The sequence below is a fragment of the Dendroctonus ponderosae genome, unplaced genomic scaffold, assembly GCF_020466585.1.
Source record: "Dendroctonus ponderosae isolate FM_Combo_2020 unplaced genomic scaffold, Dpon_F_20191213v2 Dpon_F_20191213_1, whole genome shotgun sequence".
In the NCBI taxonomy this organism is placed as follows: domain Eukaryota; kingdom Metazoa; phylum Arthropoda; class Insecta; order Coleoptera; family Curculionidae; genus Dendroctonus; species Dendroctonus ponderosae.
Window position 1 is genome coordinate 43,471,531 of NW_026017110.1, and position 24,891 is coordinate 43,496,421.

The 24,891-nt window shown below is 35.3% G+C and overlaps 1 protein-coding gene and 1 long non-coding RNA gene across 2 annotated transcripts in view; one reads left to right on the forward strand and one right to left on the reverse strand.

The window, feature by feature from the left end:
* LOC109545094 (out at first protein) overlaps positions 1-24,891 on the forward strand; it is a 124,703-nt gene that overhangs the window by 58,337 nt on the left and 41,475 nt on the right. The window contains exon 2 of the mRNA XM_048661971.1: positions 18,813-18,926. Within this exon, the coding sequence (XP_048517928.1) occupies positions 18,813-18,926 (114 nt within the window). The remainder of the gene's footprint in view (positions 1-18,812; positions 18,927-24,891) is intronic.
* Positions 1,699-5,071, reverse strand: LOC125502750. The gene is made up of 3 exons (XR_007280505.1): positions 4,984-5,071; positions 4,389-4,453; positions 1,699-1,750 (listed from the first exon to the last, which is right to left on the reverse strand). It is a non-coding gene; the product is annotated as an uncharacterized LOC125502750 (long non-coding RNA).

A 24,891-nucleotide genomic window follows, 5' to 3' on the forward strand; every position in this document is an offset into this window, starting at 1 on the left:
TCCAACTTCGCTGATTTATTTTACGAGTATTTTATACAGTTTTGGGGTTATTTTTGGCCGTCTGGAGCCAACCTGTCTGGAGTTATTTGCAAGGTAGTTTGACAAGGCGCCTATTGATACTTGAAGAATTAAACGTTTTCGACTAAATCAAACGATTCAAGTTTTATGAGTTTCTTGTAACCAGAATCGATCTGATTTGCATTTCTCTGTCGTATGAAACCCGATATTTAGATACAACGCTGAAAGTTTAAAGTTTCCGATACTGCTCCAAAGTAAATTTGCACGTTGAAAGCAATCTAGTCCCCGAAACACCCCCAATCTATTTACTTAGTACGTGTTTAACTTTATGGTATATCGTCACAAATTGAAGTGCATCTTTTATTCATCGCAACCGAACAGAAACAGTTGGACCGAGACGACGCCCCACATCTTCTATAAAATACATCCGTTGGCAATCGTAAAAATGTTATATGCACATCTATCATTTATATTTCAGCTTAAAAGCCCTTGCAAATTACGTGCTAGTAGAACAGTAAATGAATATTGATGACGAACATGAATTATTCATTTTCTCTGAATATGATCCGCTTTGTTGTCGGCTTAATGAATTTGATATTGGCAACTGATTTGATCAAAATTGGCCAAATCGTTTTCATGCTAATCAGCTATTAAAGCAGATTTTATGAGTCAGGAAAAGGGTTTAGGGTAGTGGGATTCTTCAATTTTAACAAAGAATCTTCGAAAGCGGTTCGCAAGTAGTTGAAGCAAAAATTTACTTTTTTCAGTAATAATTGCTATTGAAACAATTTGGGAAATTAGTTATTTAGGCAAATAATTTAAGTTTTGGATAATCATTTTGAAGCATTATTTTAGAAAATTTAAAGCATAGTGTCATAAATAGCTAACAAGACTTGAACAAGCTTGTTAACTAACTTACAAATTGAAGCAAGGATGGAAGGAATGAAATAAATTTTCTTTAATAATAAGACTCAGAAGAGGCACAGATAAGTTTATAGCAAACACGTGAAGTTTGCCTTGAAAAGCATCTGAAGATGCAAAACGTAAAAGAAACTTTGAGTAATTACTTCAATAGTTTGTATTTTTTGGGTCATCGAAAACCACATATTTTCAAAATTTCACTTCTTTTAAGTAGAACCTGAGGCATATTTATAAATAAAATCAACTGAAACAAGAAAGTTACATTTTCACGTTATTGGATCAGTGATTAATCAAAAGTAATTAAAATTACAAAAAAACTGTCACACAAAGGGCATGAAGAAATCTAAGTTCGAAACTTTTAAAGAAAATGATGACTTCAATTACAACAGATGCACAATCAACTAAAATCTACTTAAGAAACAATTGACCTAGAAGAAAACTAAAACAAGTGTCCCAGTAGAAACATTTCAATTGAATCTCAATCATCTCTTTGCATGTTCGATACACGTACTGAAAGCCCCTGAATTCGCCTTTCAGGCTGCATAAATAGGCTGAATCCCGCAAATATTTCGCCTTTTTAGTGCACTTTTGCATCAGAACCATTCACTACCGAATAACACTTAAACCCTAATTGCTGGATTGTAGCACCAAATTATAACAATTGCAAAGTCTTCCTTCCATAATATCCATGTTTTTCCAAATTCAGAAGTACCATAAAGGACAATATTTGATATTAAAACAGCGGTTTCAATTACTTACCGGCGGTTAATGTGGCGTAAGTTGAAGAACAATGTTTTTGCAACCGCAACTTCTGAAAGAAAAGTCTTGTATGATATTTGGATACTTTAAGTTGAAACCAGCTCTTCAGGATTCGTGCAGAAAATAGAAATTGGCGAATGTTTGCAAACATATTTATATTTTTCAAGTCGATTCAGTTTAGTGAAACTTTGTCGATATTAAATGTTATATGGGAGAGTATTCTGTGCATTTGGATGTTTTTTCGTTTCAAATTTTTATTGCATTTTTTTAATGCATTGATTAAATTAAAACTGCCAAAGGTATCGTTATGTTGACTATTTAGAGCGATGTTTTAAAAGACCTAATTGTAACGAATTATGATTAGAAACTTTTCAGTTTTTTCGTTTTTTCAGTTTTAACCATAAACCACCATCTCAAAGCACTTTATTTAATTTCTCTTTGATTTCTCCCATGTAAACTACGAATTTCGAATGGTTCGTTTCTCCGAATACAAAATCCGCTTCGCCTTTGGTGGCATTTTCCAAATCTTTTTAATGCTCTATTTCCATACTTTGTTCTTCAGTCAATTCTTCCAAACACTCGTTTTTTTTTGCAAATAGACACTTCTACAGATCGTGACATCGATTTTCTCAGAACTGTTCTTAGAAACGTTTGTGTTAATTTATTCAGGTCTGTCTTTGAACAATGGTCTCCCAACTGATTTATTTTAGCAGTTTGTGTTAAGATTGCTAATGTTGCTTTGGTTTTTCCGCTTTTATCTTGTCCCGATACAGCTTTTGAATACGGGTTTCTCATTTTTGAAACGACTGGCAAATTTAACGGCTTCAATTGGTCATTTTTGTTTGCCATGTTAGTTGCTGGTCTATCGACTGCACACTTCCATGGAAGACATGTTCACCGAACATTTTTGAAATTTTACCTGTGCTTTATTGATCCCGCCTTGAAATGCTTAGTTAACAGACAGAAAAACTGGGACAATAGCGTTGATTATGTGAAGCCTCTGTACTTTTTGCCCAGTTCTAATTATTGAAAGGTTTCAGCTTATCGAATAATCCAATTAAAACGATTCGGTCGCTAACTCAAATACAATCAGAGAAACAGAAAGGTGACTGGAACCCTCGCTAATTTTAATTAAAAAGGAAATTCCCTTCCGTTCGAAAAACAGAGCCGTTTCAATAAACAGCTCCAGCTGCCTGAGAGTATTAAGACGGCATTGTATAATTCGTAAAAATAGGAAGACTTGCAAAAAGTTTTTTATTCGTTTTGGTTTGAATACGTCGTTTTTTGTTCGAAAAGTTTTTAACTTGTCCTCCGAGACTCATAAACCTATTGAGACGAAAAGTTTCATGCTCCGAACGGATGATGGTATAGTTTCAATGTTTTTCGTCGTAATAAATGGCGATAACACAGAAAGTCATTGTCTGGAAATACGCATTGGTTCTTTTCTAATACCTGCGCGAAAAATAGATGAAAAGCTTCTTTACCAACAAAACGGAGTTGGAGTGGATGCAAAAAAACGGCGAATAGTGTTCGGAGGAAAAGCTGCTTACCTCGGAAGTTCTCTATCGAACCTAATGAGTACCTCAAGAGTAATTGGTTTTGCAGCTTTATAATTATTCGATTTTAAGATTATTTTTGTATAAAACCTTCTGGGTACAAGTCATATTTCGTTAGTTTATGTTGGGTCGTTCTGAGAAGCTTTAAACTTCATTTTTGTCGATATTTTGTTTTGCTTCTAAATGATGTTTGCTCGCAATAATTTTTTTTTCCCCTAGATGTACAATTAGGCAGCATTTTAATTAATACTATGTTGTCTGAAAATTTTTCTCGTTAAAGCTTCATTAAAAAGAACGTCTAAGCCTTTACAGACGTATTGCAGTAAATATCTGTTTCGTATTATTGCACTTTTTTCTGAAAACTTTGCTACTATTTTTTTAAGTTGTTGTTAATGACTCCTTGTTAGTACCTTCGAAGTCTACGAACGATTGTTACATTTTGCAATGTTTTCTTTAATATGCAGTTCGCTCGATTGTGCCATTCAAACACCATTAATGAGTCGATGTATGTTTCTTTTTCCCAAAAATTTGCAAGCTGACAGCGAGTTTTTCATTCCACAATTTTTCGTCTTTTTGCTAGATGATTTCCTGTTTTAATGCTTCTTCTTATAAACCATTTTTCTAACTTGATTTTAGTGAACACATGAGAAGTCGAAAAATAAAAAAAGTAAAATTTTTGAGCACTGCTAATTCCTGTAAAATTTCTTAGATAATTCGTTCACTTATTTGAATAAACTTCTTAACAGCTCGAAAAACTGTGGAATTTTGGGCCAATAAATCTGGAACGCAAAAAGAACTACTTCGAATAAGTAGAACACTCACTTCTGGTTGTGTTAATATGGAACAAGACATTTAGTGAAAGTTACAAAGCGAGTTATGTGCATGGCGCCATTTCCAGTCAATTTGAAAACATTTCATTCTGCAAACATGTATTTCTTGTCTAGGTTCAAGCCCAAATATATTAAGAAACCATGTGGTAATTTATTTTGAATAATGTGAGCGCTAGTTCTATTTTTATAGTCGATTCTCATGTAGATAGTTTTTTGCTTTTAATAACTGGGTATTTTAAGTTGCTGTCGGTTGCAACAGAAATTAAGGATTTATAAAGTTGAATATTATAAGATTCTGGCTCACCTGCTTTTGCGATGCAATTGTTCCCATGCATTAATATTGAAATGGTCCGCAACAGCTCTGGATTGCTGCAATAAAAAAATGGGTTTAAAGTTGTTACGGTTGAATTTTTCAGTCATCAAAAATTTGAGATTTTATGAAAAGTGGAAGAGAATTGAAACACGTTGTTTTGATGCAATTCTTTTTGTAAACTACCAAAGGGACTTTGCCTATGACAAGCTTTAAAATTACAATTAATTAAATTTATAACAGGAAATGCTTTATTTAAAAATGTGGAAATAGTTTGCAAATCCGTTAAATTACATTTCATACAATGGATACTATTTTTGCGGGAGTTATTTGCTACCCTTGTTATAAGCCTTAGATCTTGCTAGAAAACTGCCTTTCTTCGAATACATATTTGAATTTCTTGTACATAATTTTAGGCAAAATTTCTATTGTTGGCGTGTGATGTAAGGATTTATTCTAGGCAATGTATTATTAGAACGCAATTTTCCTGACACATTCTTTATAACGTTTAGATAACTTTTTTTGAATTTGAATTTGAATTGAAATGTTTTTTTGATTTTCACTTAATAAAATTGTTCTTGTTACTCACTCGTTTTTTTTTATTGAATTCAATCCAGATAAGCATTTTTTCCACATGGGTTTCTGGTGTTTTCGTTTTACATAGTTTGTCTCCCAGTCATGATTTTATTAGTTGTCAAAATTTACTTTAGCTGTTATGCATATGTTAGGTATAATACAAATCCGTAACATCGAAATAGGAATGTTCTTAAGATCGAATAAAATCTAAAAACGATTTTACACCGGCAGCTTTCACAAGCTTCTCTAGCTATTGTCTGCAGCAACCCACCAATCCTTAATAATAATTTCTGCAATACAAACTGTGTAAAATGCCACAATTGCCTTAGGTATGAGTGGCCGAATATTGTCCCAGTGTCTTTCTTCTGTTCGTCAGCATCTTTGCAAATCATATTCTTCACTTTGTGTACTATTTAGTATACATTATGTAGCTGCAGTCCCTCAAGATTGATTGTTTCAAACTGACTTTCCTTTTATTAATCATTTAATTAATAAAACTGATTGGAGAAGCAGCTTTAATCGGAAGCTTTTTTAATATGCCGCCCCATGCCATTACTCAATAGGCCAAATACCCAAACTTATTAAGGTAAATTAGGCGTCCGTTGACTGAATCCATCCCTTGCCAATATTCTGGGTCATTAATTTGAGCTCGTGGAGGCACCCCCGAAAATACATAATTTTAATAATTCCGAATTACGGCCGCAGAGCAAAATTCCGTTCGAACCGAAGAAAAAACGAAATTTAATACTTACAGGGAAAGTTTTTTCCAGTCAATTTTCTTTTTTTCTGCTTTCCCGGTGTAATTCGCGTTGAAAAAGGGGATTTTGCGAGACGACCAATTGCATACTAATCGAATTTAGCCACCGAAGGACTTGGGCTACCGTAACAATGTGTGATTCAAATATTAATTTGGATGGTCTTGTGTTTTTGGCCTTTTACTTGTAGATGTTGATCGCTGTTTAAAAAGTTTCCCGAATTTACTTTCATTTATTTTTTGCCGTCAAGTTTTCAGAAAATGTAAATTGTATGGCTCTCATATTCGAACTATGTATCCAGGCTAATTCAAAATTGGCGTCATTCCTCTGGAGGTGTTGTCTGGCGCTGTTAGAGAAGTACAAAAAAAATAGTACAATTAATTAATTGTTATTAAAAACAGAGAAATTTGCAAGAAACTATATCAGAAATACGACAACAATGTTTTTCAAGGTAATCTGCCTAATTAACATTGCGCAAATACCTGTTGCTTCGTAATTATTTAAAACTCCGGTACCCATGGAATTATACAGAGTGACAATAATATAGACAAGGATAAACGCAACGCTGCGCAACGTACTTTCGAAATGTCAACCTGTTCTGATAACCTCGAATTGTGTTTACAAATAAACCATACAACACCAAACATTTGAATGGTTAACTCCAGACAAGCTAGTGCCTGTGTAATCTCCTTATTATCCACTCTTATCAAGCAGCTTCTCGTATTCAGTTAATTAATCCTTCTCCATTTGTATCTTCTTGTGCTGTGTGTATCGTACAAACGTGGTAGGAATGTAGCCCTACCTTGGTATTTATTTGGTGCTTGGGAAAGTGTCAGTTATTGTGCTCTGAGTGCCCCTCGAAGGCCCTGATTCGATTATGTCCAATACTTGTTCCTCTGCGTCTGGCACCCGAAAATCGATTGTCTTCCACTATCTTCTTGGAACAACTCTCCGCGCCCTTTGTTGGAGTGAGTTCTTTCACCTTCTGCTATCTTACTGTAGCATTTCCCCTGAACTAAGCGCATATCCCCAAATTCGTTAAAGAAAATTCAAAGTAAGTCACAGTTTGACAAACTATTGTTATTATTGGGAAGGGCTTTCCACCTGTAACTATCTGTTAATAGCAAAAAACATCATTGCCGCTTTGACTTTCCACCAAAAAATTGTAGAAGAGAACTTTTTTAATACCGAAAATTTTCGGAATTTGAAGCAAAGATCGTAATTTTTCTTTTTGAATGCTTAAGTATTCCAATATCCTACCAATTAAACATGAAACAATTTCAAAATAATGCTTAATAACAAAGTTGAAATTCGGTCTTCAACTGTTAATATCTTCTAGACATTTTACGAAAAAATAGGAAAAACGTTTTTCAATATTTTTCTCGTACTTCCCAAGTGAGCCTCTATCACCCCTTAAAAGGAATGACGCCAATTTTGAATCACCCTGTATATGCCTGTCCCCAGGCAAACAAAGCCATTTGCTTCCAAAACGATTTGAAAATTTGCGTGAAAATTACAACTGCAAACCCCGATAAGCTTTTCCTCTGCACCGATCGAGCTGTTCATTCTTAACCAACCAAACCAGTGTAAAAAGCTCTGAAGAATGCCATTGTAGTGGAACAAAAAAATCTAAGCTGGAAAATTCGGACGTTAATGCTCATGTCGGGTTACACGGCTAGTTTAATGGAATCGCGATTGGATTGCCCGAAATAAGGAAAATAAATTGCCTTCATCCCGACGTGTTTCCACGAGAATCTTAATGTGAATTATTGAGGATGTTTTTGCATGCTGGAGGAGTGGAATTTTGCTCCAGACGTGCTCAATGAAGGGAGATAAATCTACCTTTCAATATTTACCGGAAAGAAAAATTCGAAACAATACATTAGTTATACCGAGCGTAATAGGAGCCCTTGACATTTGCAGTAACACATGCCCTTCGAGCAGTCAAGGGAGTTTGACCAATAAAAATGGAATTGAATTACCTGGGAAGGTCGTGGCTGTATTTTTTACGTTATTGCCTCCTAAATCACCTGTTTACCCGGACATTTTTTCCGATATCCATTGAAAAGGGCTTTTTATTTGATGAAAGCTCTTCAAGTGGATGGATGTTTTTCAGACGCTTCCAAAAGAAGTATTCGGGTTAGGCTTCATTCCATTAAGTGTTTCGTTTCAGGCGAATTAATAGAGGCAACAAACATACTTTTTCGGCAAATCAATGTTGAAAATGCTCCTTGGAGCATAGTTTCTGTTGATTTTGATGTACTGGCTATGTAAAGAGTGAACCGCTCTAACCTCGTCCCGTTTCAAGTCCGCAGCTAATTGATTGCTATTTGCTGAAAGTTTTAGAGTTGCGAAATTAGCAATGTTGCCTGCTCTTTATGCAAATTGAGCTGCGGCACAATCGGAAAAGTTTCGAATTAGACTTGAAAAGCTCCAATTAATTTTATAGTGGAAAACCGTTCAATGCTTAATGTTCACTTTGCTAGTCGCAAGCGTTTTAAGGTCATTCCTGGCCACGATTTACATGTACATTGTAAAAGGCAGGGCGTTTTTTCTCTTCTTAAAAACATGGAGATCGTTTGCAGATACTGAAAACTGCAAGGAAGCAAACATTTTGTACAATAAACGGCACATTCAAAGTTCGCGTTGATGGTCGGCACAGTTTTTGAATGTAAAAGAGTGAAAGAAGTGATGTTCAAAAGGATTCTAGTATAAGTAGGAAGTGTAAATTAATAGAAGCAATTAACTGGTTTTTTGAGTGGGTAAAGTAACTGGCATGGAGGTTACATCTATAAAACGGATACAATCCGTCGTATAAGACCGGTAGAGAAATAGAGCACTTTAGAGTCTGATACATTTGACTTCAAATTAACCATTGAACTTTTTTTTTGAAAGAATGTTACTATATTAGTAGCACATGGCATCTACTCGCGAAAAGTTATAAACTGTAGGATAAATTTCCGTGGCTAAATTAATTATAGTAATACTGTAATCATTTTCCTCGCTCTATCTTTCCAAGTTTTCGATATAGAGCCGACCGCCGTTATTATTCGGGCGGTTATTCTAATAACCACTTTTCCATTTTATTCGCATTTACATTTAAACGCTTTATACAACACCACACTTTTGAAATGTTGCTAGGAAATATAATGTTTATTTTAGGTATCAGGCTGTCTATACTCGATTTCAAACAATTGCTCTTAAACTAGTGGAAAACATAATTTTAAAACCGATCCGTTTGCAAGAGTAGAGATGATAAATTCAGATAAAAAATACGGGAACAAATTATAATAAAAAACCAATACTTTTGGGAAACCGGCTTGGAAAGCAGGTGAGAAATTGAACACATTTGGAGTGATTAATAAGTATTGGAATACTCGAAATATCTCGTTAACCGCTCATTTAATTTTGATACAATTTGGTTTACATGAACTGGAGTTAATGCAAGAAATGCTTCCAATCCACATTGTTGCGGATTCTAGGGTTTTTCGTTAATTGACAGTACAAAACGTTTTAATAAACTGTGTATAGTCTTTCTATTTTATGTTTCTCCGGTAAGTTGATGAAATGCGTGGAAATTTACATCGATCTAATAGCAAATTTCCTTAGTAAATTAAGAGCTTTCATTAGTCAAACGTCCAAATTTTCCATGCAAATTCGGATGATTTAATTTCCAGGTTGTCGACTGTTTTAACCTGTGCATTTGTACCGCAAATAGCTGGCAATAAACAACTTTTTCATATTTCGGTGGTTTCGCGCCCCGACTCTATAAGAGTGCATACTGTAGAAACTACTCATGAGACAACGTGTCCAAAGCCTTAGAACATCGCGAGACATTTTGCTCCATAAACAAGATTTTCAGTCATACGTTTCGAGAGATCAAATCCCATTTGTTGTACTGAGACTCTTGGTAAAGTCGAATTGACCTCACATTTCTTCCATTTGTGTTTGCTATCTCCAGTTTTATATTTTTTGCAGTGCCCAGTTTCCGTATTTTGCTTCGTGACTCATTTTACATCCACGTTATTCCTCCAGCAGCCAGCTTCTTCTTGCTCTTTACCTCTTTCTTTCTTCCGGCGGAGTTCATTCTAGTATTTTTCGTGGCTATCTATGTTGTACCATTCTGTCTGCATGTCCGAACCATACTAACTGTTGTCCTGTCCTTTCGACTTCATCCATGATATCCTTTTCCATGCCGATATTCTGCCTCATTTGTTCGTTTCTGATTTTTCTGTTATGGATGTATTCTGTACATACGTGTAACATGCAACATCTTGCAACTCGTTTTCCTTAGTTGTGTGACTTTTATCGTCTCTTTCACTTGTGTTATCTAAAGAACTGTGCGGTTGGCATTGGGCGGTTCTTTTCCGCTTTTACAATTTCATGATGATTCGGTATTTGGTCGATGATGTTTCCCCATTGTTCGCCAAAGGCATCTTTTGCTTTTACATCGTCATTTGAGTCATTGCCTGTTTCTAGTTTTCCCATTAAAAAATTAATTACACTAAAATGCAGCTTTAATCAATCTTATTTAAAAATTAAAATCCGTTGTCGTGTCCAGAGGCATTTTGAGGGCTCGCGTGCATTTGCAAGTGTTGATTTTATTTTATGTTCTGCTAGCACGAGCGTTGCACTTTCAATTATTTTCCTGTATTAGCCAAAAAGGCACAATTTGCAACACTATAAGTGGTTCTGCAGTATCGGCAACTAGAATCAGCTTTGGGCCATTTAATATGGAACTCCCCTGAAAGGTTTATTTGGCCAATTGGTTTCGCCATTCTGCACTTATTAATTTATAAAAGCGTCTTGTTGGAGGCAGGCAAGAAATTCCCATGTCGCTTTTAATCTATCCCAGTCGAACTCCCCGTCTCAATTTAGCAGTATTTTTTATTTAATACTTTGCCTCAACTCTGTCACGGTGAATAATTAATGCGGTTGGTTATTTGTGTTCGCTTCGGAAAGCCAGACAATTCCTACCTGAGCCGTTAGAGTGAATGGGAAAACTGGGTCAAGTCGAGTGATGTTATTTTCCCGCATTTGTCAATTAAAGTTTGATCTATAATCCGCTACTTGCGATTACCAATAAAGGGCGGAATTTTCAGTTCAGGTCATAAATTCTAATCGTGCTCGCTTTTGATACCAGAGCGGGCAAAATTCGGCTCTATTGTGGATACAGTTGAAAGTCCATGTTGGCCCAAAATTCGTAAACGGACATAAGCCGAAGAACCCGGGCATTTGCATTAGATATTCGGTTCGTGTAGTAGAATAGCCATTCCCTTAACCCGGCTGGACTTAGTGTGGACGCGCCGCCATTAATCCTGGATTAAGTCCAACTTCCAATGTTCAAAGAGAAATATTTTGCTTTATTTTCCCGTGTCTTTGAACGGCAAAAAAGCATAAACCGTTCCTTATTTTGCCAACTTCCAACACCCATTATTTCGATTCCGATAAAAGCACGAAAGCTAAAACAATCTTGTCCCATTTCGCAAAGCCCTAAAGTATTTATTGTGATCAAACTTTAAAGTTGGCGATACAATGCAAAACGTATCGCCTCGGAACGAGGGTCCAACTCCTTAATGTCGTCGTTTCCGTTTGTTTCTGGAAGTTGTAACTTCGTTCTGAATTCCTTTAGATTTGATGAATAAAAGTGAATTTGGCACAGCCAGAGCGCGCTCTCTTTGCGAATGGGGAATTCGATTTTGTAGCAGCAATTCGGAACCAGTGTTGGAACAGGATGGACAAATAAAAAGTTGCAAATATTTGCGAATGCAGTTACAAGAAGCTCTAGAGAATATGGAGAAAACACGCGAAACTTAATGGGATTGGCATGAATATTTTGCCTGTGTAAAAGCTTTGTTATGAGAGAACTGGATTTCGAACATTACAAGCGTGTTTCTGCATTCAATATTGAGTTACCCATGAAAAACTATGAAACTTCTTGATTTGTTTGGAAAATTACAGCCGATTACTTTAGTAGCAACCGTGGATTTTAAGGACTTCAATTTGAAAAACTGTATATGGATGACAATGTAACTAAATAAAAACTGCTCACTTAAGTTCCGCAAATAGTTTATCCGATGTCTATAAATTAACCACGTAATATCATTAATGTCCTTTGAAGAAAATCAATGATTATATACAACAGGCTTTCACGAAAATTATTGCTGATTTTTTAACACTAGTGGTATTGCTTCCGAAAGTTATGGGGCAGATATAACAAAAGGGCATTGTGTAAAGCTCGATATAAAATATAGCTAAATTGGTATTTGACTACAAAAGATGCAGAAGAACTATCAAGCTGCTCAAAATCGTTTCCCACCTGGAAGACTCGTCAGTTTTGCCCGGTTTCTTATCTAAAAATGCGTTTTTTCCTTCGAGATTTAGCAACGAGTGACTACATTAAACAGTGCGAACCATACCAGCAACAGATGATGCGCTTCTCCAAAACACGTTTCCTTCAAAACCTAAATAAGTTGTGTGAATATATATTATATAAACAAGAAATGTGTTATTAAATTGTGTCTGTGTATTTTAAATTGATTTCCTGTTGAAACATTATTCGATATTATGCTCCCAGAAGTTGATGCGGAAGATGGCATGTTTCAAAGAACGAACAGATTGAAAAGTAATCGCATATAATTTAATACATGCATGCATCATAGGCAGTGAAATTATGAAAAATAGCTGTAAATTATTGTTATCTAAGTGTTTGCTCGTTGGGAGATCCAAGAAAAAGGATCGTAAATTTCAAACATTTGAAAATTTTCAATTAATTTTTTTGTCGACTGACAGAATATTATAAAAAAAAATTATTATCCACAGGTGATTTAAGCTGAATGCTGACACTTTTTGGCTGTATAGAATCCACAAATATTTAATCCGGCTTTGTCAGTTCAAGCTTAAAATCGCTGGAAAACTCTCGATATGCCAATTGCAAATATTGACAAATAGTTCCACATGTTCTGGATCCGTGGGTTCCATTGGTACTTAAGATGATTCCCGTTCCTTAAGAATTCTCGTTTATTACTTTGTCTTTTACTCGTGACTATGACTGCCGTACTAAACTTATCTTCTAATTTACCTATTATCATATTTGGGTTTGATGCCCAATTTTTTATTTAAGTTTATACACAAAAAAATTGTCGTGATACGAACCAAATTAATTAATTGGTTTCGGATTAAGCTGTATAAAACCCGTTCCTCTAATTCTTTTGCTTCTAGCAAGAAAATATTCCTCACATTTTTTCATTTATTCTGAATGCTACGCCAATGCATAACTAACAGCATGTGATTCAAGATGTAAACTAAAAGGCACGAAACACCACCTTGAAATATTTAAATGGGATTCCATAAGGCAATATTCGAGACAAATTCGAACGTGGTACGTGTTTATGTTGAGTTCCATCTCATTTCCAGGTCTGAAGGGCTTTTTTTCGCTGTTTGAGCTACATTAGGGACGCATTTGCCAGGCCATAAAAAGTTGGTTAATGCTTTTATGATCAGATTCCTGTTAAGGAACATTTAGACCTTCCAGGAAAGTGAGAGAAAAAGTGCAAGGTTTTTTTATATGACCTCTGCCAGCAAAGTTTCCAGGCATCTGACGCTGATAACCTCATCCTTTAATCTTATAATGTGAAAATAAGTCAAAGCCCTCCAACCCTCTTCAAAGTTGGGGCTTTAGAAAGTTTCCAGATCGAACGAATGCGATGTGACATCTCCATCTGTTTCAAATTTCTGAAAGCCCGCTGTATTTGCTCATATCTAACAGGCTGTTGATTCATCTTCTGTTCGATAATGAAAGTGGTGAGGACTTCAAAGATCACGTTTAAAGTAGTTGAATTGGATACATTCAGGCCCTTACAAGTTTCCAGTGTAAAGCTTCCAGACTTTTGGATAATATATTTTAGAACTACAGTCGAAAGTTTGAAGACAAGACTTGTTTTTGGTTATGAGTGAGTGCAATGGACAGACGTTAGATATTCTATGAATTTAAACATAAAATGCAGCTTTCAGGCTCGACTGCCAAAACGTCCCACTAACTGTAGCTGGGCAACATTCTGTGGCTATTTTTGCGACATACTCGAGATCCTCCAAGTGCAATCTGTTCTCTTTAGAAATACCCTGCTTCCCAATAAAGTGACATTGGAAACGATGTATGGTCGAGACTATTTATTTCAGCGAAAAACCCTGATATATCGTAATAGTCAACTTGACGGCTCGCTTTAGTTGGAGACTTATCGTTTCGACATCGAGAATCGTTATTTTCTGGCTTGGCCTCAAAAGAATTTGCCCGCATAATTTCTCCGAATAGATATTTCGCATAATGACTGCCTGCATTCAATCGAACTAGCAACTTCAAACGCATTGTTTGCACAAACTAACCTAATTGATATTAAAACGTGGCTCAATATGCGGAAGTTTATATTGAGCGCTACAAGGAGGACGTTTTATTGTTCGGGGCTGACTATGCTTCAAGTCCCCTTAGTAAATTGATTCTTTTACCTTGAAATATTAAAATTGAAAATTTTTATTAAATGTTTAGTGGTAAACGCACTAGATAATTGAAAGAAGAATTAATAATTTTGGGTTTTTGCAAATATCCTTAATGCTTCCACGGAGAGCTTTAATTTTGTCCCTATTTAATTCAGTCTAAGAAAGGTCGAACTTTTTATATCCTAAATGATCAATTTTGTTCAATCAGAATCATCTGAAGGATTAACTATTAATCCAAATGATGGTATTGGCACTGAGAATTTGTAGATAAACAATCAGTTTTGGCTGATTACTACTGGCAAGTTTCTTCTAGTCGTTTCATAACAACGCGCACTTCGGAAGCTAAAGTTTTTCCTTATCTTCAGTTTAAATTAAGATCGAGAAAGGAGATTTTTAAGGAAGAATAAAACAGAGAATAATAAACAACCGTGTGAACTGTATTGTACCTGTGCATTTTAAATTGATTTTCTTTTGAAACATTATTCGATATTATGCTCCCAAAAGTTGATGCGGAAGATGGCATGTTTCAAAGAACGTAAAAAATAATATATTTTAGTACCGTGTGCATCATAGGCAGTCAAATTATGAAAAATAGCTGTAAATGATTGTTGTTGCTAAGTGTTTGCTCGTTGGGAGATCCAAGAAAAAAGATCGTAAATTTCAAACATTTTAAAATTTTTTTGCCGACTGACAGAATATTATAAAAAAATATATTATCCACAGGTGATTTAAGCTGAATGCTGACACTTTTTGTCTGTATAGAATCCGCAAATATTTAATCCGGCTTTGTCAGTTCAAGCTTAAAATCGCTGAAAAACTCTCGATATGCCAATTGCTAATTTTGAGAAGTAGTTCAACATGTTCTGGATCCGTGGGTTCCATTGGTACTTGAGATGATTCCCGTTCCTTAAGAGTTCTCGTTTGTTACTCTGTCTTTTACTCGTGACTATGACTGCCGTACTAAACTTATTTTCTAATTTACCTATTATCATATTTGGGTTTTATGCCCAATTTTTTATTTGAGTTTATACGCAAAAATTGGGGTTATACGAACTAAATTAATTCATTGGCGTTATACGAACCAAATTAATTCATTGGCGTGTTCAAATAATTATGTTTGAACTGCACTTAATGTAAACTTGCATCCACGCGTCATTAATTATTAGCTGCTATTAATTTTAGTAAATAGGGTCCTTCCTTCTAAATTGTCAATTTTTCCATTATTTTACCATTTGGTGCTATTTTCGTCCTTATGCTAATACATTTTTTGCAAACTTTGGTGTAGAAGATGTTAGTGTTGTTTTAAAATTTAAACAGTTTTTGTTGTAAAATGTATTTAATATGAAGCATATTGAACGGTGTGTATCATAAGCAGCTTAATTGTGCCTCGCTTTAAGTATTATAATAATTGATTTTTCTTGTTTAATGGAACTTAAAAACTTTCTGAACCTTTCATTTAAAAGACTGAGATAAGCGAAAAATACTTAATAAAATTTAATCGATTTTAGAATGTCTGCAACTTTACGAAAGATTTTAAGGTGTGCAAGTTGGAATTTTTTTTGGAAACTTATTTTTAACTTACTTTGGCGTAGAAGATGCTGTAGTTTTAAAGATTAAAACACTTTTTCTCGGACAATGTATTTAACATGCGTTATTTTGAACAGTGTGTATCATAAGGAGTGAAATTGTGCGCCGCTTTAGTTCATTTTAAGTTTTGTTGTTTCAATGGAACTCAAACAATGGTTTGCTAACAGACGGGAAGGATTCACTGAGCAAGAATTTTCCGAATTATTTTAACGTGTGGAGCAATGTAATACGTCTCTACTAGGGAAAGCTCTCCATTGTGGGGATCAATGCTCGCCTATAGCGACATGGAAACTTATTGCCGTCTTTGCAGCGACTTAGGATATGGCGTGACCCGAAGGTTAGACGTATCCTTGTTTAGGTGACATCTAATGGAAAGACTTATGAGACAGTTGGCACAATTTCCTTTCTTTTCCAACGCGAGCGGATTTCTGGTTTGCTGGGTCTATATCTGATGACTCACTCGGGAGGAAATTGATTCGTGGGGCAGCTTTTGATTTAAACTTTCTGTTTAAATCAAAAGCCCCACAAATCAATCAAATGGCATTTTAGCAGTACTGAAGAAGGCATTTTTGCAATTAAGCTTGCTGGCTTTTTTCCAATTGCACTTAGTCCAGAGATGAATTATTAATACTCAGTAAAATTGAATCGTTTCTTGTCGAGTTCTTTTGTTGCCCACAATAACCCGTCCCGAAACTAATTACTTTCATTACAATGCAGTTTTCGTAAAATGTTAAAAGCTACATTCCCCTTTTGATGTGTTCAATTTACTTGGTTGGAACGTCAAAGGAAGCCACTGCAGACAAGTAATTTGAACATAAAGTTAACAAAAGAACATAATATAAATTCTTTTCGTAAGGAAAATGAGTTTATAATGTTCAAAGCCCCATTTCTAGGTATTCACTTTTGAGGGCCTACGTACAAAGTGCCGGCACAAAGGGTCGGATGAACTTGGAAGTACGGACCTTAATAAAAGATGAAAGAAGGAATCCCTACACGTAGGAGGAATATTGTTAACTAGATTTGTCTTTTTACTTTTCCCAGATTGATATGATGATGGGTGGTTTCGGATTGGGCTTGTCGAAGCAGTGTGATTTGAAGGCATGAAATTGTCGAAGTATTGCACTTGAGTTGTTTTTTTTTTGGAGTTAAGAAAAGAAATTGGAACAACTTCTGCAAGGAGTTGTTTATAATTAAGCCTTATTCAGCTAGAGTTAATCAGACGTTTTTCGTTTAAAATTGGAGAGTCAAGGAAATGACTAATTTATTTTAGAACTCTAAAAAATATATTTTTATGAGACACCGTTTGAAATGCAATTGTTTGCCAATGTTAAGAAAACCTGCGGATAAGAATACGACTACAAGTTTTTTTCAATCTTATTTAGATACTTCATTAAATCGTTGAAAATTGGCTGCTTATTAAGCACCTATGGCGCAAGACTATGAAGATCGAAATACTAAAAAGGTAGTTAAATATAAAAATAAAAAAATATCACTAGACGGTGGTCAAATAATAAACAATTACAAGGCAAACAAATACGTGGGCGCTAGCGTATCAGCAGACCGGACATCGGACGAAGCAATCAAAGAAGCGAACACTCAAGAAGGAGAGCCATTGATCAATTAAATAAAATGCTATCAGACTAAAACGTAATTAAAGATAGCCCGAAAAGAATGAAAAACGCCTTAAAGAAATTTACTCGATAATCACGTCCATGAGTGCAGAATATTTATAAAACACTTTTTAACTACCTGGTTTATCCAGGTAGAACCTACAAAAACAAAAAAACCGTCGTTTATTTAAGAAAAGGTTAAAGTTGAAAAATCCACCCACTTAATAAAATTTTTAAGCGTAATGAATTCTAAAACTTGCCATGTTTTTTTCGCATTGGAATTTTAATAAAACTTTGAGGTCTGTGTGTATATAAGGCCAAGAGAGTTCAAAGTTTTCGCTGTTTCCTGTTTCCTTTTGGAGCGCTTGGAGATTTTCCAGTTGAAGCTAAATCCAGAGTGCGGATTTAGCTTTTGTGTACTTCTTGCCCACCGATAAGGTTTTATTCCAAGTTGGTTTGTTGTCTCCATAAAATTAACAATATTATCACTATTAATTTATTCTATACATCTGCTCAAGTGGGCAATATGAGCAGGAGTAAAATCGATCCGAAACAATGTAATCTCAAGTTCCAGGTTTTGAATAAAGAATGTAACAGTATGACTTGTTGAAGCGATAAGCATCAACATAATTTCAACTTGGCAAATAGTTACTTAATAATTGGTAAACTTGAAATATTTATGAAGCCTTTTTTTTGTTGTTTGCCAGGTTTTCTGCAGGTAGTGTGTGGTAATGCCCTTGTTGACGATACATTTTGGCTATAATTCGTGCAAGACACATAAAAGTCTGATGCTTCATAATTTAAACGTTAATAAATCTCTGTTTTAATGTGTGGGGCACTTTGAGGCACATTTCTCATCTTGATACTTTCATATTTCAGCTTCTCCGTGAATTTGCACAAATGCTATTATCATGAGTATGAAAATATAAAAATTGAGTGTCAAACAGTTGCAAGTTAAGGAAAATTTTTATTTGTCTTTATATCAACAATTGTAACAGCGGTGAACTTACTATTTAAATTCGCTGTTCACTGCCTTCAAATAAAAGCATGGCTAATGAAGTTCAAGCTAGTAACAAATTTCCAAATCGTCGAAAATGACTATGCATCTTTTTATCTCTTAACCAAAAGTCGTTTAGCTGAACTATATATTATTATACCAGATAATTCCCAATTCTCCGGGCGCAAATACAAGACAGCGGACTAACATCATCCTGTTTCCTGCGGTTTTCCCGAAGGGTTGGGTTCGTCTCTCAACTGAGGTTAAATAAATTACAAGGATTCTAACACGCTGTTTATTAAACTTTGCCCTAAATTCGAATTTCAAAAGGCCAGCGGCAAATGGAACGACGCCGAAGAACCGGGAATTTAATATTAGTTTAATATATTTGTTTTTTTAGGGAGGCGACATCGTGCAGGAAACGATATACGCGAATGCCACCGATGACACGATCACTTTGGAGTTCCAAAGGTCGGATGGCACTCTGGTCACTCAGCTCATCGATTTTAGAAATGTGAGTCGAACATTCTAGGATGTGTAATCTTCGTTTGTTTGTTTTATCCTCCACAAGATGATGAGTATTCAAGAAACTATGTAAAGTTAAGTCAATCAAAATGTCGATAACAGATGCTCAGAATACTTGTATTATATTATGTTATTCTCTATCATTTCTGTTTTAAAAAGTAGCACCATTTTTTGCAATCTTTGAGTCAACCCTTCAGCGTACTGTTAAAAGATCAATTAGTGTTGCGTGTGTTCAGGAGACACTTTGTATAGTTCAAGTTATTGTATGGCACCGCTCCGAAAATCCTCCTCAAAGCTCTAATACCCACTCGGGAGTGTAGGTGATTAGTTTATAAACTGTTGGAGAAAGTTCGTCCAACTTTATTTCGCACTCGTCCTGCTGCTTTAAAACGGGAGGATTAAGTGTCACTCGCCTCCAACTTGGAAATTAGCGGTCATTTCAGCCGGCTTAGTGACGAGAAAGGACATGCTCTCTGTCCAGTTTTTGAGGGTTGCTTAATTGCCTTTTTTTGCATCGTATGATGAGGGCGGTATTCTTCAACGCTCAATTCTCATTTATTTTATTCTTGAAAGCTCATTCAAGCTTGAATTCAGCCGCTCGTGGTTAATAACTCACTTGTTAAACAGCGGCAAAAAGTTTGAAGATATTTGAGTTGAGCAAAATGGTAGCATAAATGTACACAACATAGGTTGGTTGAACTAGCGGAGCCATAAACAACAAGGGTTTATGAAAATTATTGCCCATTTTGAAGCACTCGTCGCATTACCCTACGAGCGAAAATGGGACGAAATACATTAAATGTTGGCATAGTCTTGATTGCAAGTGTCTGATATTCATTTTTTGGTTTCTGGGTCAAAACTACTCTGATTTGCTTGTGTTGTTCTGACTGAATCGAATTTTCAATTCTCTATACAACACTGCCAAAACGGATAATTCTGTGGCTCAAATGCAGCTTGAGAAACTTTGGCACCATCTTGCATCTAAAGGTTTGATATTCAAATTTCGATTTCTGGATCAAAACTGCTCGAATTTATTTACTTATGTTGTTATGACTGAATCCAAGTTTCAATTCTCAATCCAACGATGCCAAAACGAATTCTGCGGCTCAAATAGTTTTGGAGAAACTTTGAAAAACGCAGCGTCATGTTTGACTCAATTTTGCAACTCAAAAAAAAAACTTCTTGAAATCAAGACTTTTGAGAAAACTGCCAACATTTCCTTATCGACGGTTCAGTTTCTAAAAAGGCCATTTAGTTCTCTCTGGAATGATGTAAAAAATAGCGTTCTTGCTCATTTCTCGGAAACAAAATTGGGAAAACCGGCACGGAAATATGAAATTTTGGGGATAATCTTGCACCGAAATGTATGATATACAAATTTCGATTTCCGGATCAAAACTACCCGAATTTCCTCACTCGTGTTGAATGAATTGAATCGAATTTTTGGTTTGGCTCAAATGGTTCTTCAGAAACTTCGAACAACGCCGAGTCATGTTTGAGTCAATTTTGCAACTACAAAAAAAACGCGAAAATCTGAAACTTCTTGAAATCGGGACTTTTTTGAGAAAACTGCCAATGTTTCCTTATCGACGGTTCACTTTCCAAAAATGCCATTTATTTCTCTCTGGAATGATGTAAAAATTAGCGTTCCTGCTCCCTTAGTTTCCGGGAACTCAGCATAATCGGGACAGAAAACATGAAATTTTGACAGAATCTTGCACCTAAGGGTCTGATATTCAAATTTCGATTCCTGGATCAAAACTTCTCGAAAATCGAATTTTCAATTCTCTATCCAATGATGCCAATGTAATGCCATGACCAACCATGTCATGGTTGTCATGGGGGTCATGACCCCCTCTTATGCTGGGTCTATGCCGACTAGCGATAATTTTTCTAACTTCATAGACAACAACAGACTGAATTTCTGCTACATGACCTCCCCTGACTTGAAAACTGGATCTGCCCCTGGTTACATTGCCTGGAAAGCTTAATCATCAACCTGATACCCAAAGTGGCTTGATCGTTTCTCCTCAGTGTCTTACATCCCAACGGAGTCGTGCCGGTTAATTTTCAAATTATCTTCCACAAGGAGTTATGCGAAGATCAATCAGTTAATGTGACCTGACCTCCAATGAACCGTTTCAGGTAACAGAGAACGTCGCTCTAGTTAATTCAGTTTATGAAGTTCTGCCTTATGAAGTCGGACTTCTACGTGCGAATTTAATTAACTCTGGGTTGAGTAACTACAATTAACGGGGCTTGGCATATCCTGATGACAAATTGTATGAAATAAAATTGTGAAAAGTCAATAATTGACAAAATACTAATAATCTAGTCAAATAGTCTCGAAACCAAAAATGATATTCCGAATTCAGGCTTCTGCAAGAAAATTCTGCATCTATGGCGGAAATGTATTTTCTGTAAAAGCAACTAAAGTGTGAAACCTAAACGCTTCTGAATTCAAACTTTTCGATTTTAATGGTCAAATTCGAATACGATGGAGCACGAGGCAAAACATCCCATTTAACTCTTCGAAAATGTATAAATAAATATATGTAATCGATTGCAATCACTAAATATCTGAATAGCAAGTCAAACTGGAAAAGCTTAAGAAAGTAGATAGTTTGTGTCATGAGGCAACGGGCACTAATCTATTATAGTAAGTATTTTGTAACAATTCCCCGCAACTAACCTGACCTGGACCGCTCATAAATCAAGTCAGTACAATGACTGATAAGCTCAGAACGAGTGTTTTGGTCATTCACATCGAATGGTACGTGCTTCCATAGAAATGGAGAATTATTATTCGCAATTCATTTCCCATGTCGACATAATAACTTGCCGGAAAAATTTCCGACGGTTTATTTTAGTTTCCCCATAATAAATCATAGTRATTCGGCGTTGTTYGTCTGGAAAWATGCCCTGTAAATTATGGGACTGTAAATAAWTTTTTTTTAAATTGTCGATTTTGACAAATTGCTCTATATTTCTGGCTGATTGCTTCAATTAGTGTTTTGGCATATTTGTGGAAAATATCCCAGTCGATATAATAACAGAAGAAATASTATTTTCGGTCTYCACAATGCCTAAAGRGAAGGAAAGCTACTGCCAAAAAATCTAGTTCCTACACTTCCATTGTTTTKTTTGCAAATTCTGCTTCCAMTGGCAATTGTTTCCGAAAAAAACCAGTTTGAATCCARATATTTTTTTTCTGCGATTATCATCACTCATACTCATGATCATGTTCATTTTCCTCTTTCAAACCTCCTTACTGTTACAATGCATTTTACTACTTCTCAAAGTAAACAGTTATATTATAAATACGAAACATTCCATATGTGTTTATCCATTTAATTTAATTAAATCAGCATCAAAATTGAAATGCGATTAAACAAAAATTCAATTAAATGCATTTTAAACTTGTAATTCATTATAATTTAAATCGCTAATTTTCGAGCCTGAAATGTAATATCTATTTTCCTTTCCAAATTAAATTTTATACAGTTTGTTTTGCGAACGGCCGAAATTATATTGTGTCGTAGTACTAGTGCAATGGATGCGAAGTATTTCGATATAAATATTTAACATTCAGTGGCAGTTTGGCCATTTTGGTTTAATCATGGATAATTGATTGAAAGGCATGAAAAAGCGACATGTAATATTAATCTTTTGATAATGAGAATAAATGTTTGAAAATTGGAATTTTTTGTCTGTTAAATTGGACACCAATTTTAATTTGAAATTCAGAGTTCCAACTTGAAAAGTTCTATTCTGCACTCATCGGAGTATTTACTCTAAAAATTCCTCAGATATTCTTGAATTTGTAACCGAGCATTCAATGATGATGATCAAGAGGAACAGCTGAATCAATCAAATCGGCCTCCACTAATAGAAGACTTTTCTCTGAATCTATGGGTTTTTTCAATCTCATCCAGGATTTGTGGAACTTTTAGCAAACTTGCTACCAGCAGTTTTTCGCAAAACGAAACGTCTTCAAAGCTTTGCTACTGAAGAACTGGCAAATTTTAAAAAGTTTAAATCTTCGTTCTCTCGTTCTATCCTAGATTTGGCCTACAAGTGATCAAAATTCCTGGATTTTTGGTGAATTAAAATTCAAATTTCCAATAGGCTTTAAGGCGTTTCGTTTGTTCTATACATGGTGATTACGCATTAATTAAAGCATTACTTTGAGAGTGTTCCATCTTTAATTGGAAGCATATCGAAATACTTACGCATGCAAAAATAAAAATTCCGATCTTTGCTTAAAATGTCGAAAATTTTTCGTATTAAAAAAGTTCTCTTCTACAATATTTTGATGAAAAGTCAAGCGGCAATGATGTTTTTTTGATAGTTATAGGTGGATAGCCCTTATCAATAATAACAATAATTTGTCAAACTGTGACATACTTTGAATTTCATTTCACGAGTTTGGGGATATGCGTTTAGTTCAGGGGAAATGCTGCAGTAAAATAGCAGAAGCTGAAATAACTCAAGCCAACAAAGAGCGAGGAGAGTGGTTCCAGGAAGATAGTATGATGATGAAGCAACAGTTATTTACGTAATATTAATTGGGCAGAGGACCTTGAAAAACACTGTTGCCGTTGTTCTAATATAGTTTTTTGCAAATTTCTCAGTTTTTAATATATTCTGATTTATTTTCCTGACTGCGTGTACTTGTTATTATATTCTTATATTTCCTGGGTCTCAGTCAAAATGTGAAGTACAAACTTTTGATATCGTTTATTTCATTACGTTTCGGCGAGACAGCAGCGCCATCATCAGATTTAAAATTTTCACAAACTCATAATTGGTAATTATTAACGTTTAAACTCCTTAAAGACCGCGAGACCACACCTCCAGAGGAATGACGCCAATTTTGAATCATTTTTGAGCCATTTCCGATTTTGCGAATATTTCTTCAGATTTTACAGCTTATTCTCAATTAAGTCTCATCTGTTCTAATCGAAATATATACTCTATGGATTCCTTCCAATATTGGAATTGCACCTAAACATTCGAATTTTTTGAGATAATTTTGTGGTGCGTTCAGCTTTTATTCGATTCGATTATAAAGCAATTCTTTTCGAACTTGACTTTTTATACCTCTAAAACCAGACAAGAAAATATGAATTTGCTTTTCAACGTGGATTATGATTGGATTTTAACTTTGAACAATACAAAAATTAATCGGGTTGTGTATAAAAAGATTGGTAATTTTTGACAAAAACGAAGCTGAGTAATATTGAAGTAAAGTGAAATTCTCAAATCAATCAAGTAACTGAAACACAGCCGAAAGGCGGCAGTTAACTGYGCCCTTTCGAGGGTGAAGGGCAACCGAACGGGAGCGGAATCTTTAATGAACCCAAATCAAGCAATTTAGGGCATGCTGTTTCGCGCAGTTGAAGTCTGTTGTCTAAAACGAAATGGCGATAATAATGTGCTTTCCGAAATGGGATAACTTCGTATATGTAAATTATTGAAGCCTTCTGTTAGATGTCTCAATCGGCCGGGGCACAAGCATCGGATCACGTCGTAAACAATGAACTCTCGAAATGAAACAGTCCAATAGTTCAACGATGCTTAATTGAATTGAAATCCAATAACAGGAAGTAAATAGCAAAAGCGAGCAGTGGTGCTGAGATTAGAGACTTAACCAACCTCATTAAAGAGTCACGGTCAGTTCAAATTGAGTCTGATCTGAATGTTCCGGAACCGCGGTAATTGAATGAGTTGTCCAGATTATTGATTACTGTTCTTTTGCTATCGCAGCTGACCATTGGAAATTGGTGTTAATAAATGAGCCAAATACATTTTCGAAATTAACAGATAAAAAGTGACATCGCCACCGGGCATACCTGATTATACTCCATAAATCTCGTAAAAATGCCCCATCCAAGACCGAATAAATCATGTTTCACCATAAATCAATTTCAGCCTTGTTATCGGATATTTGA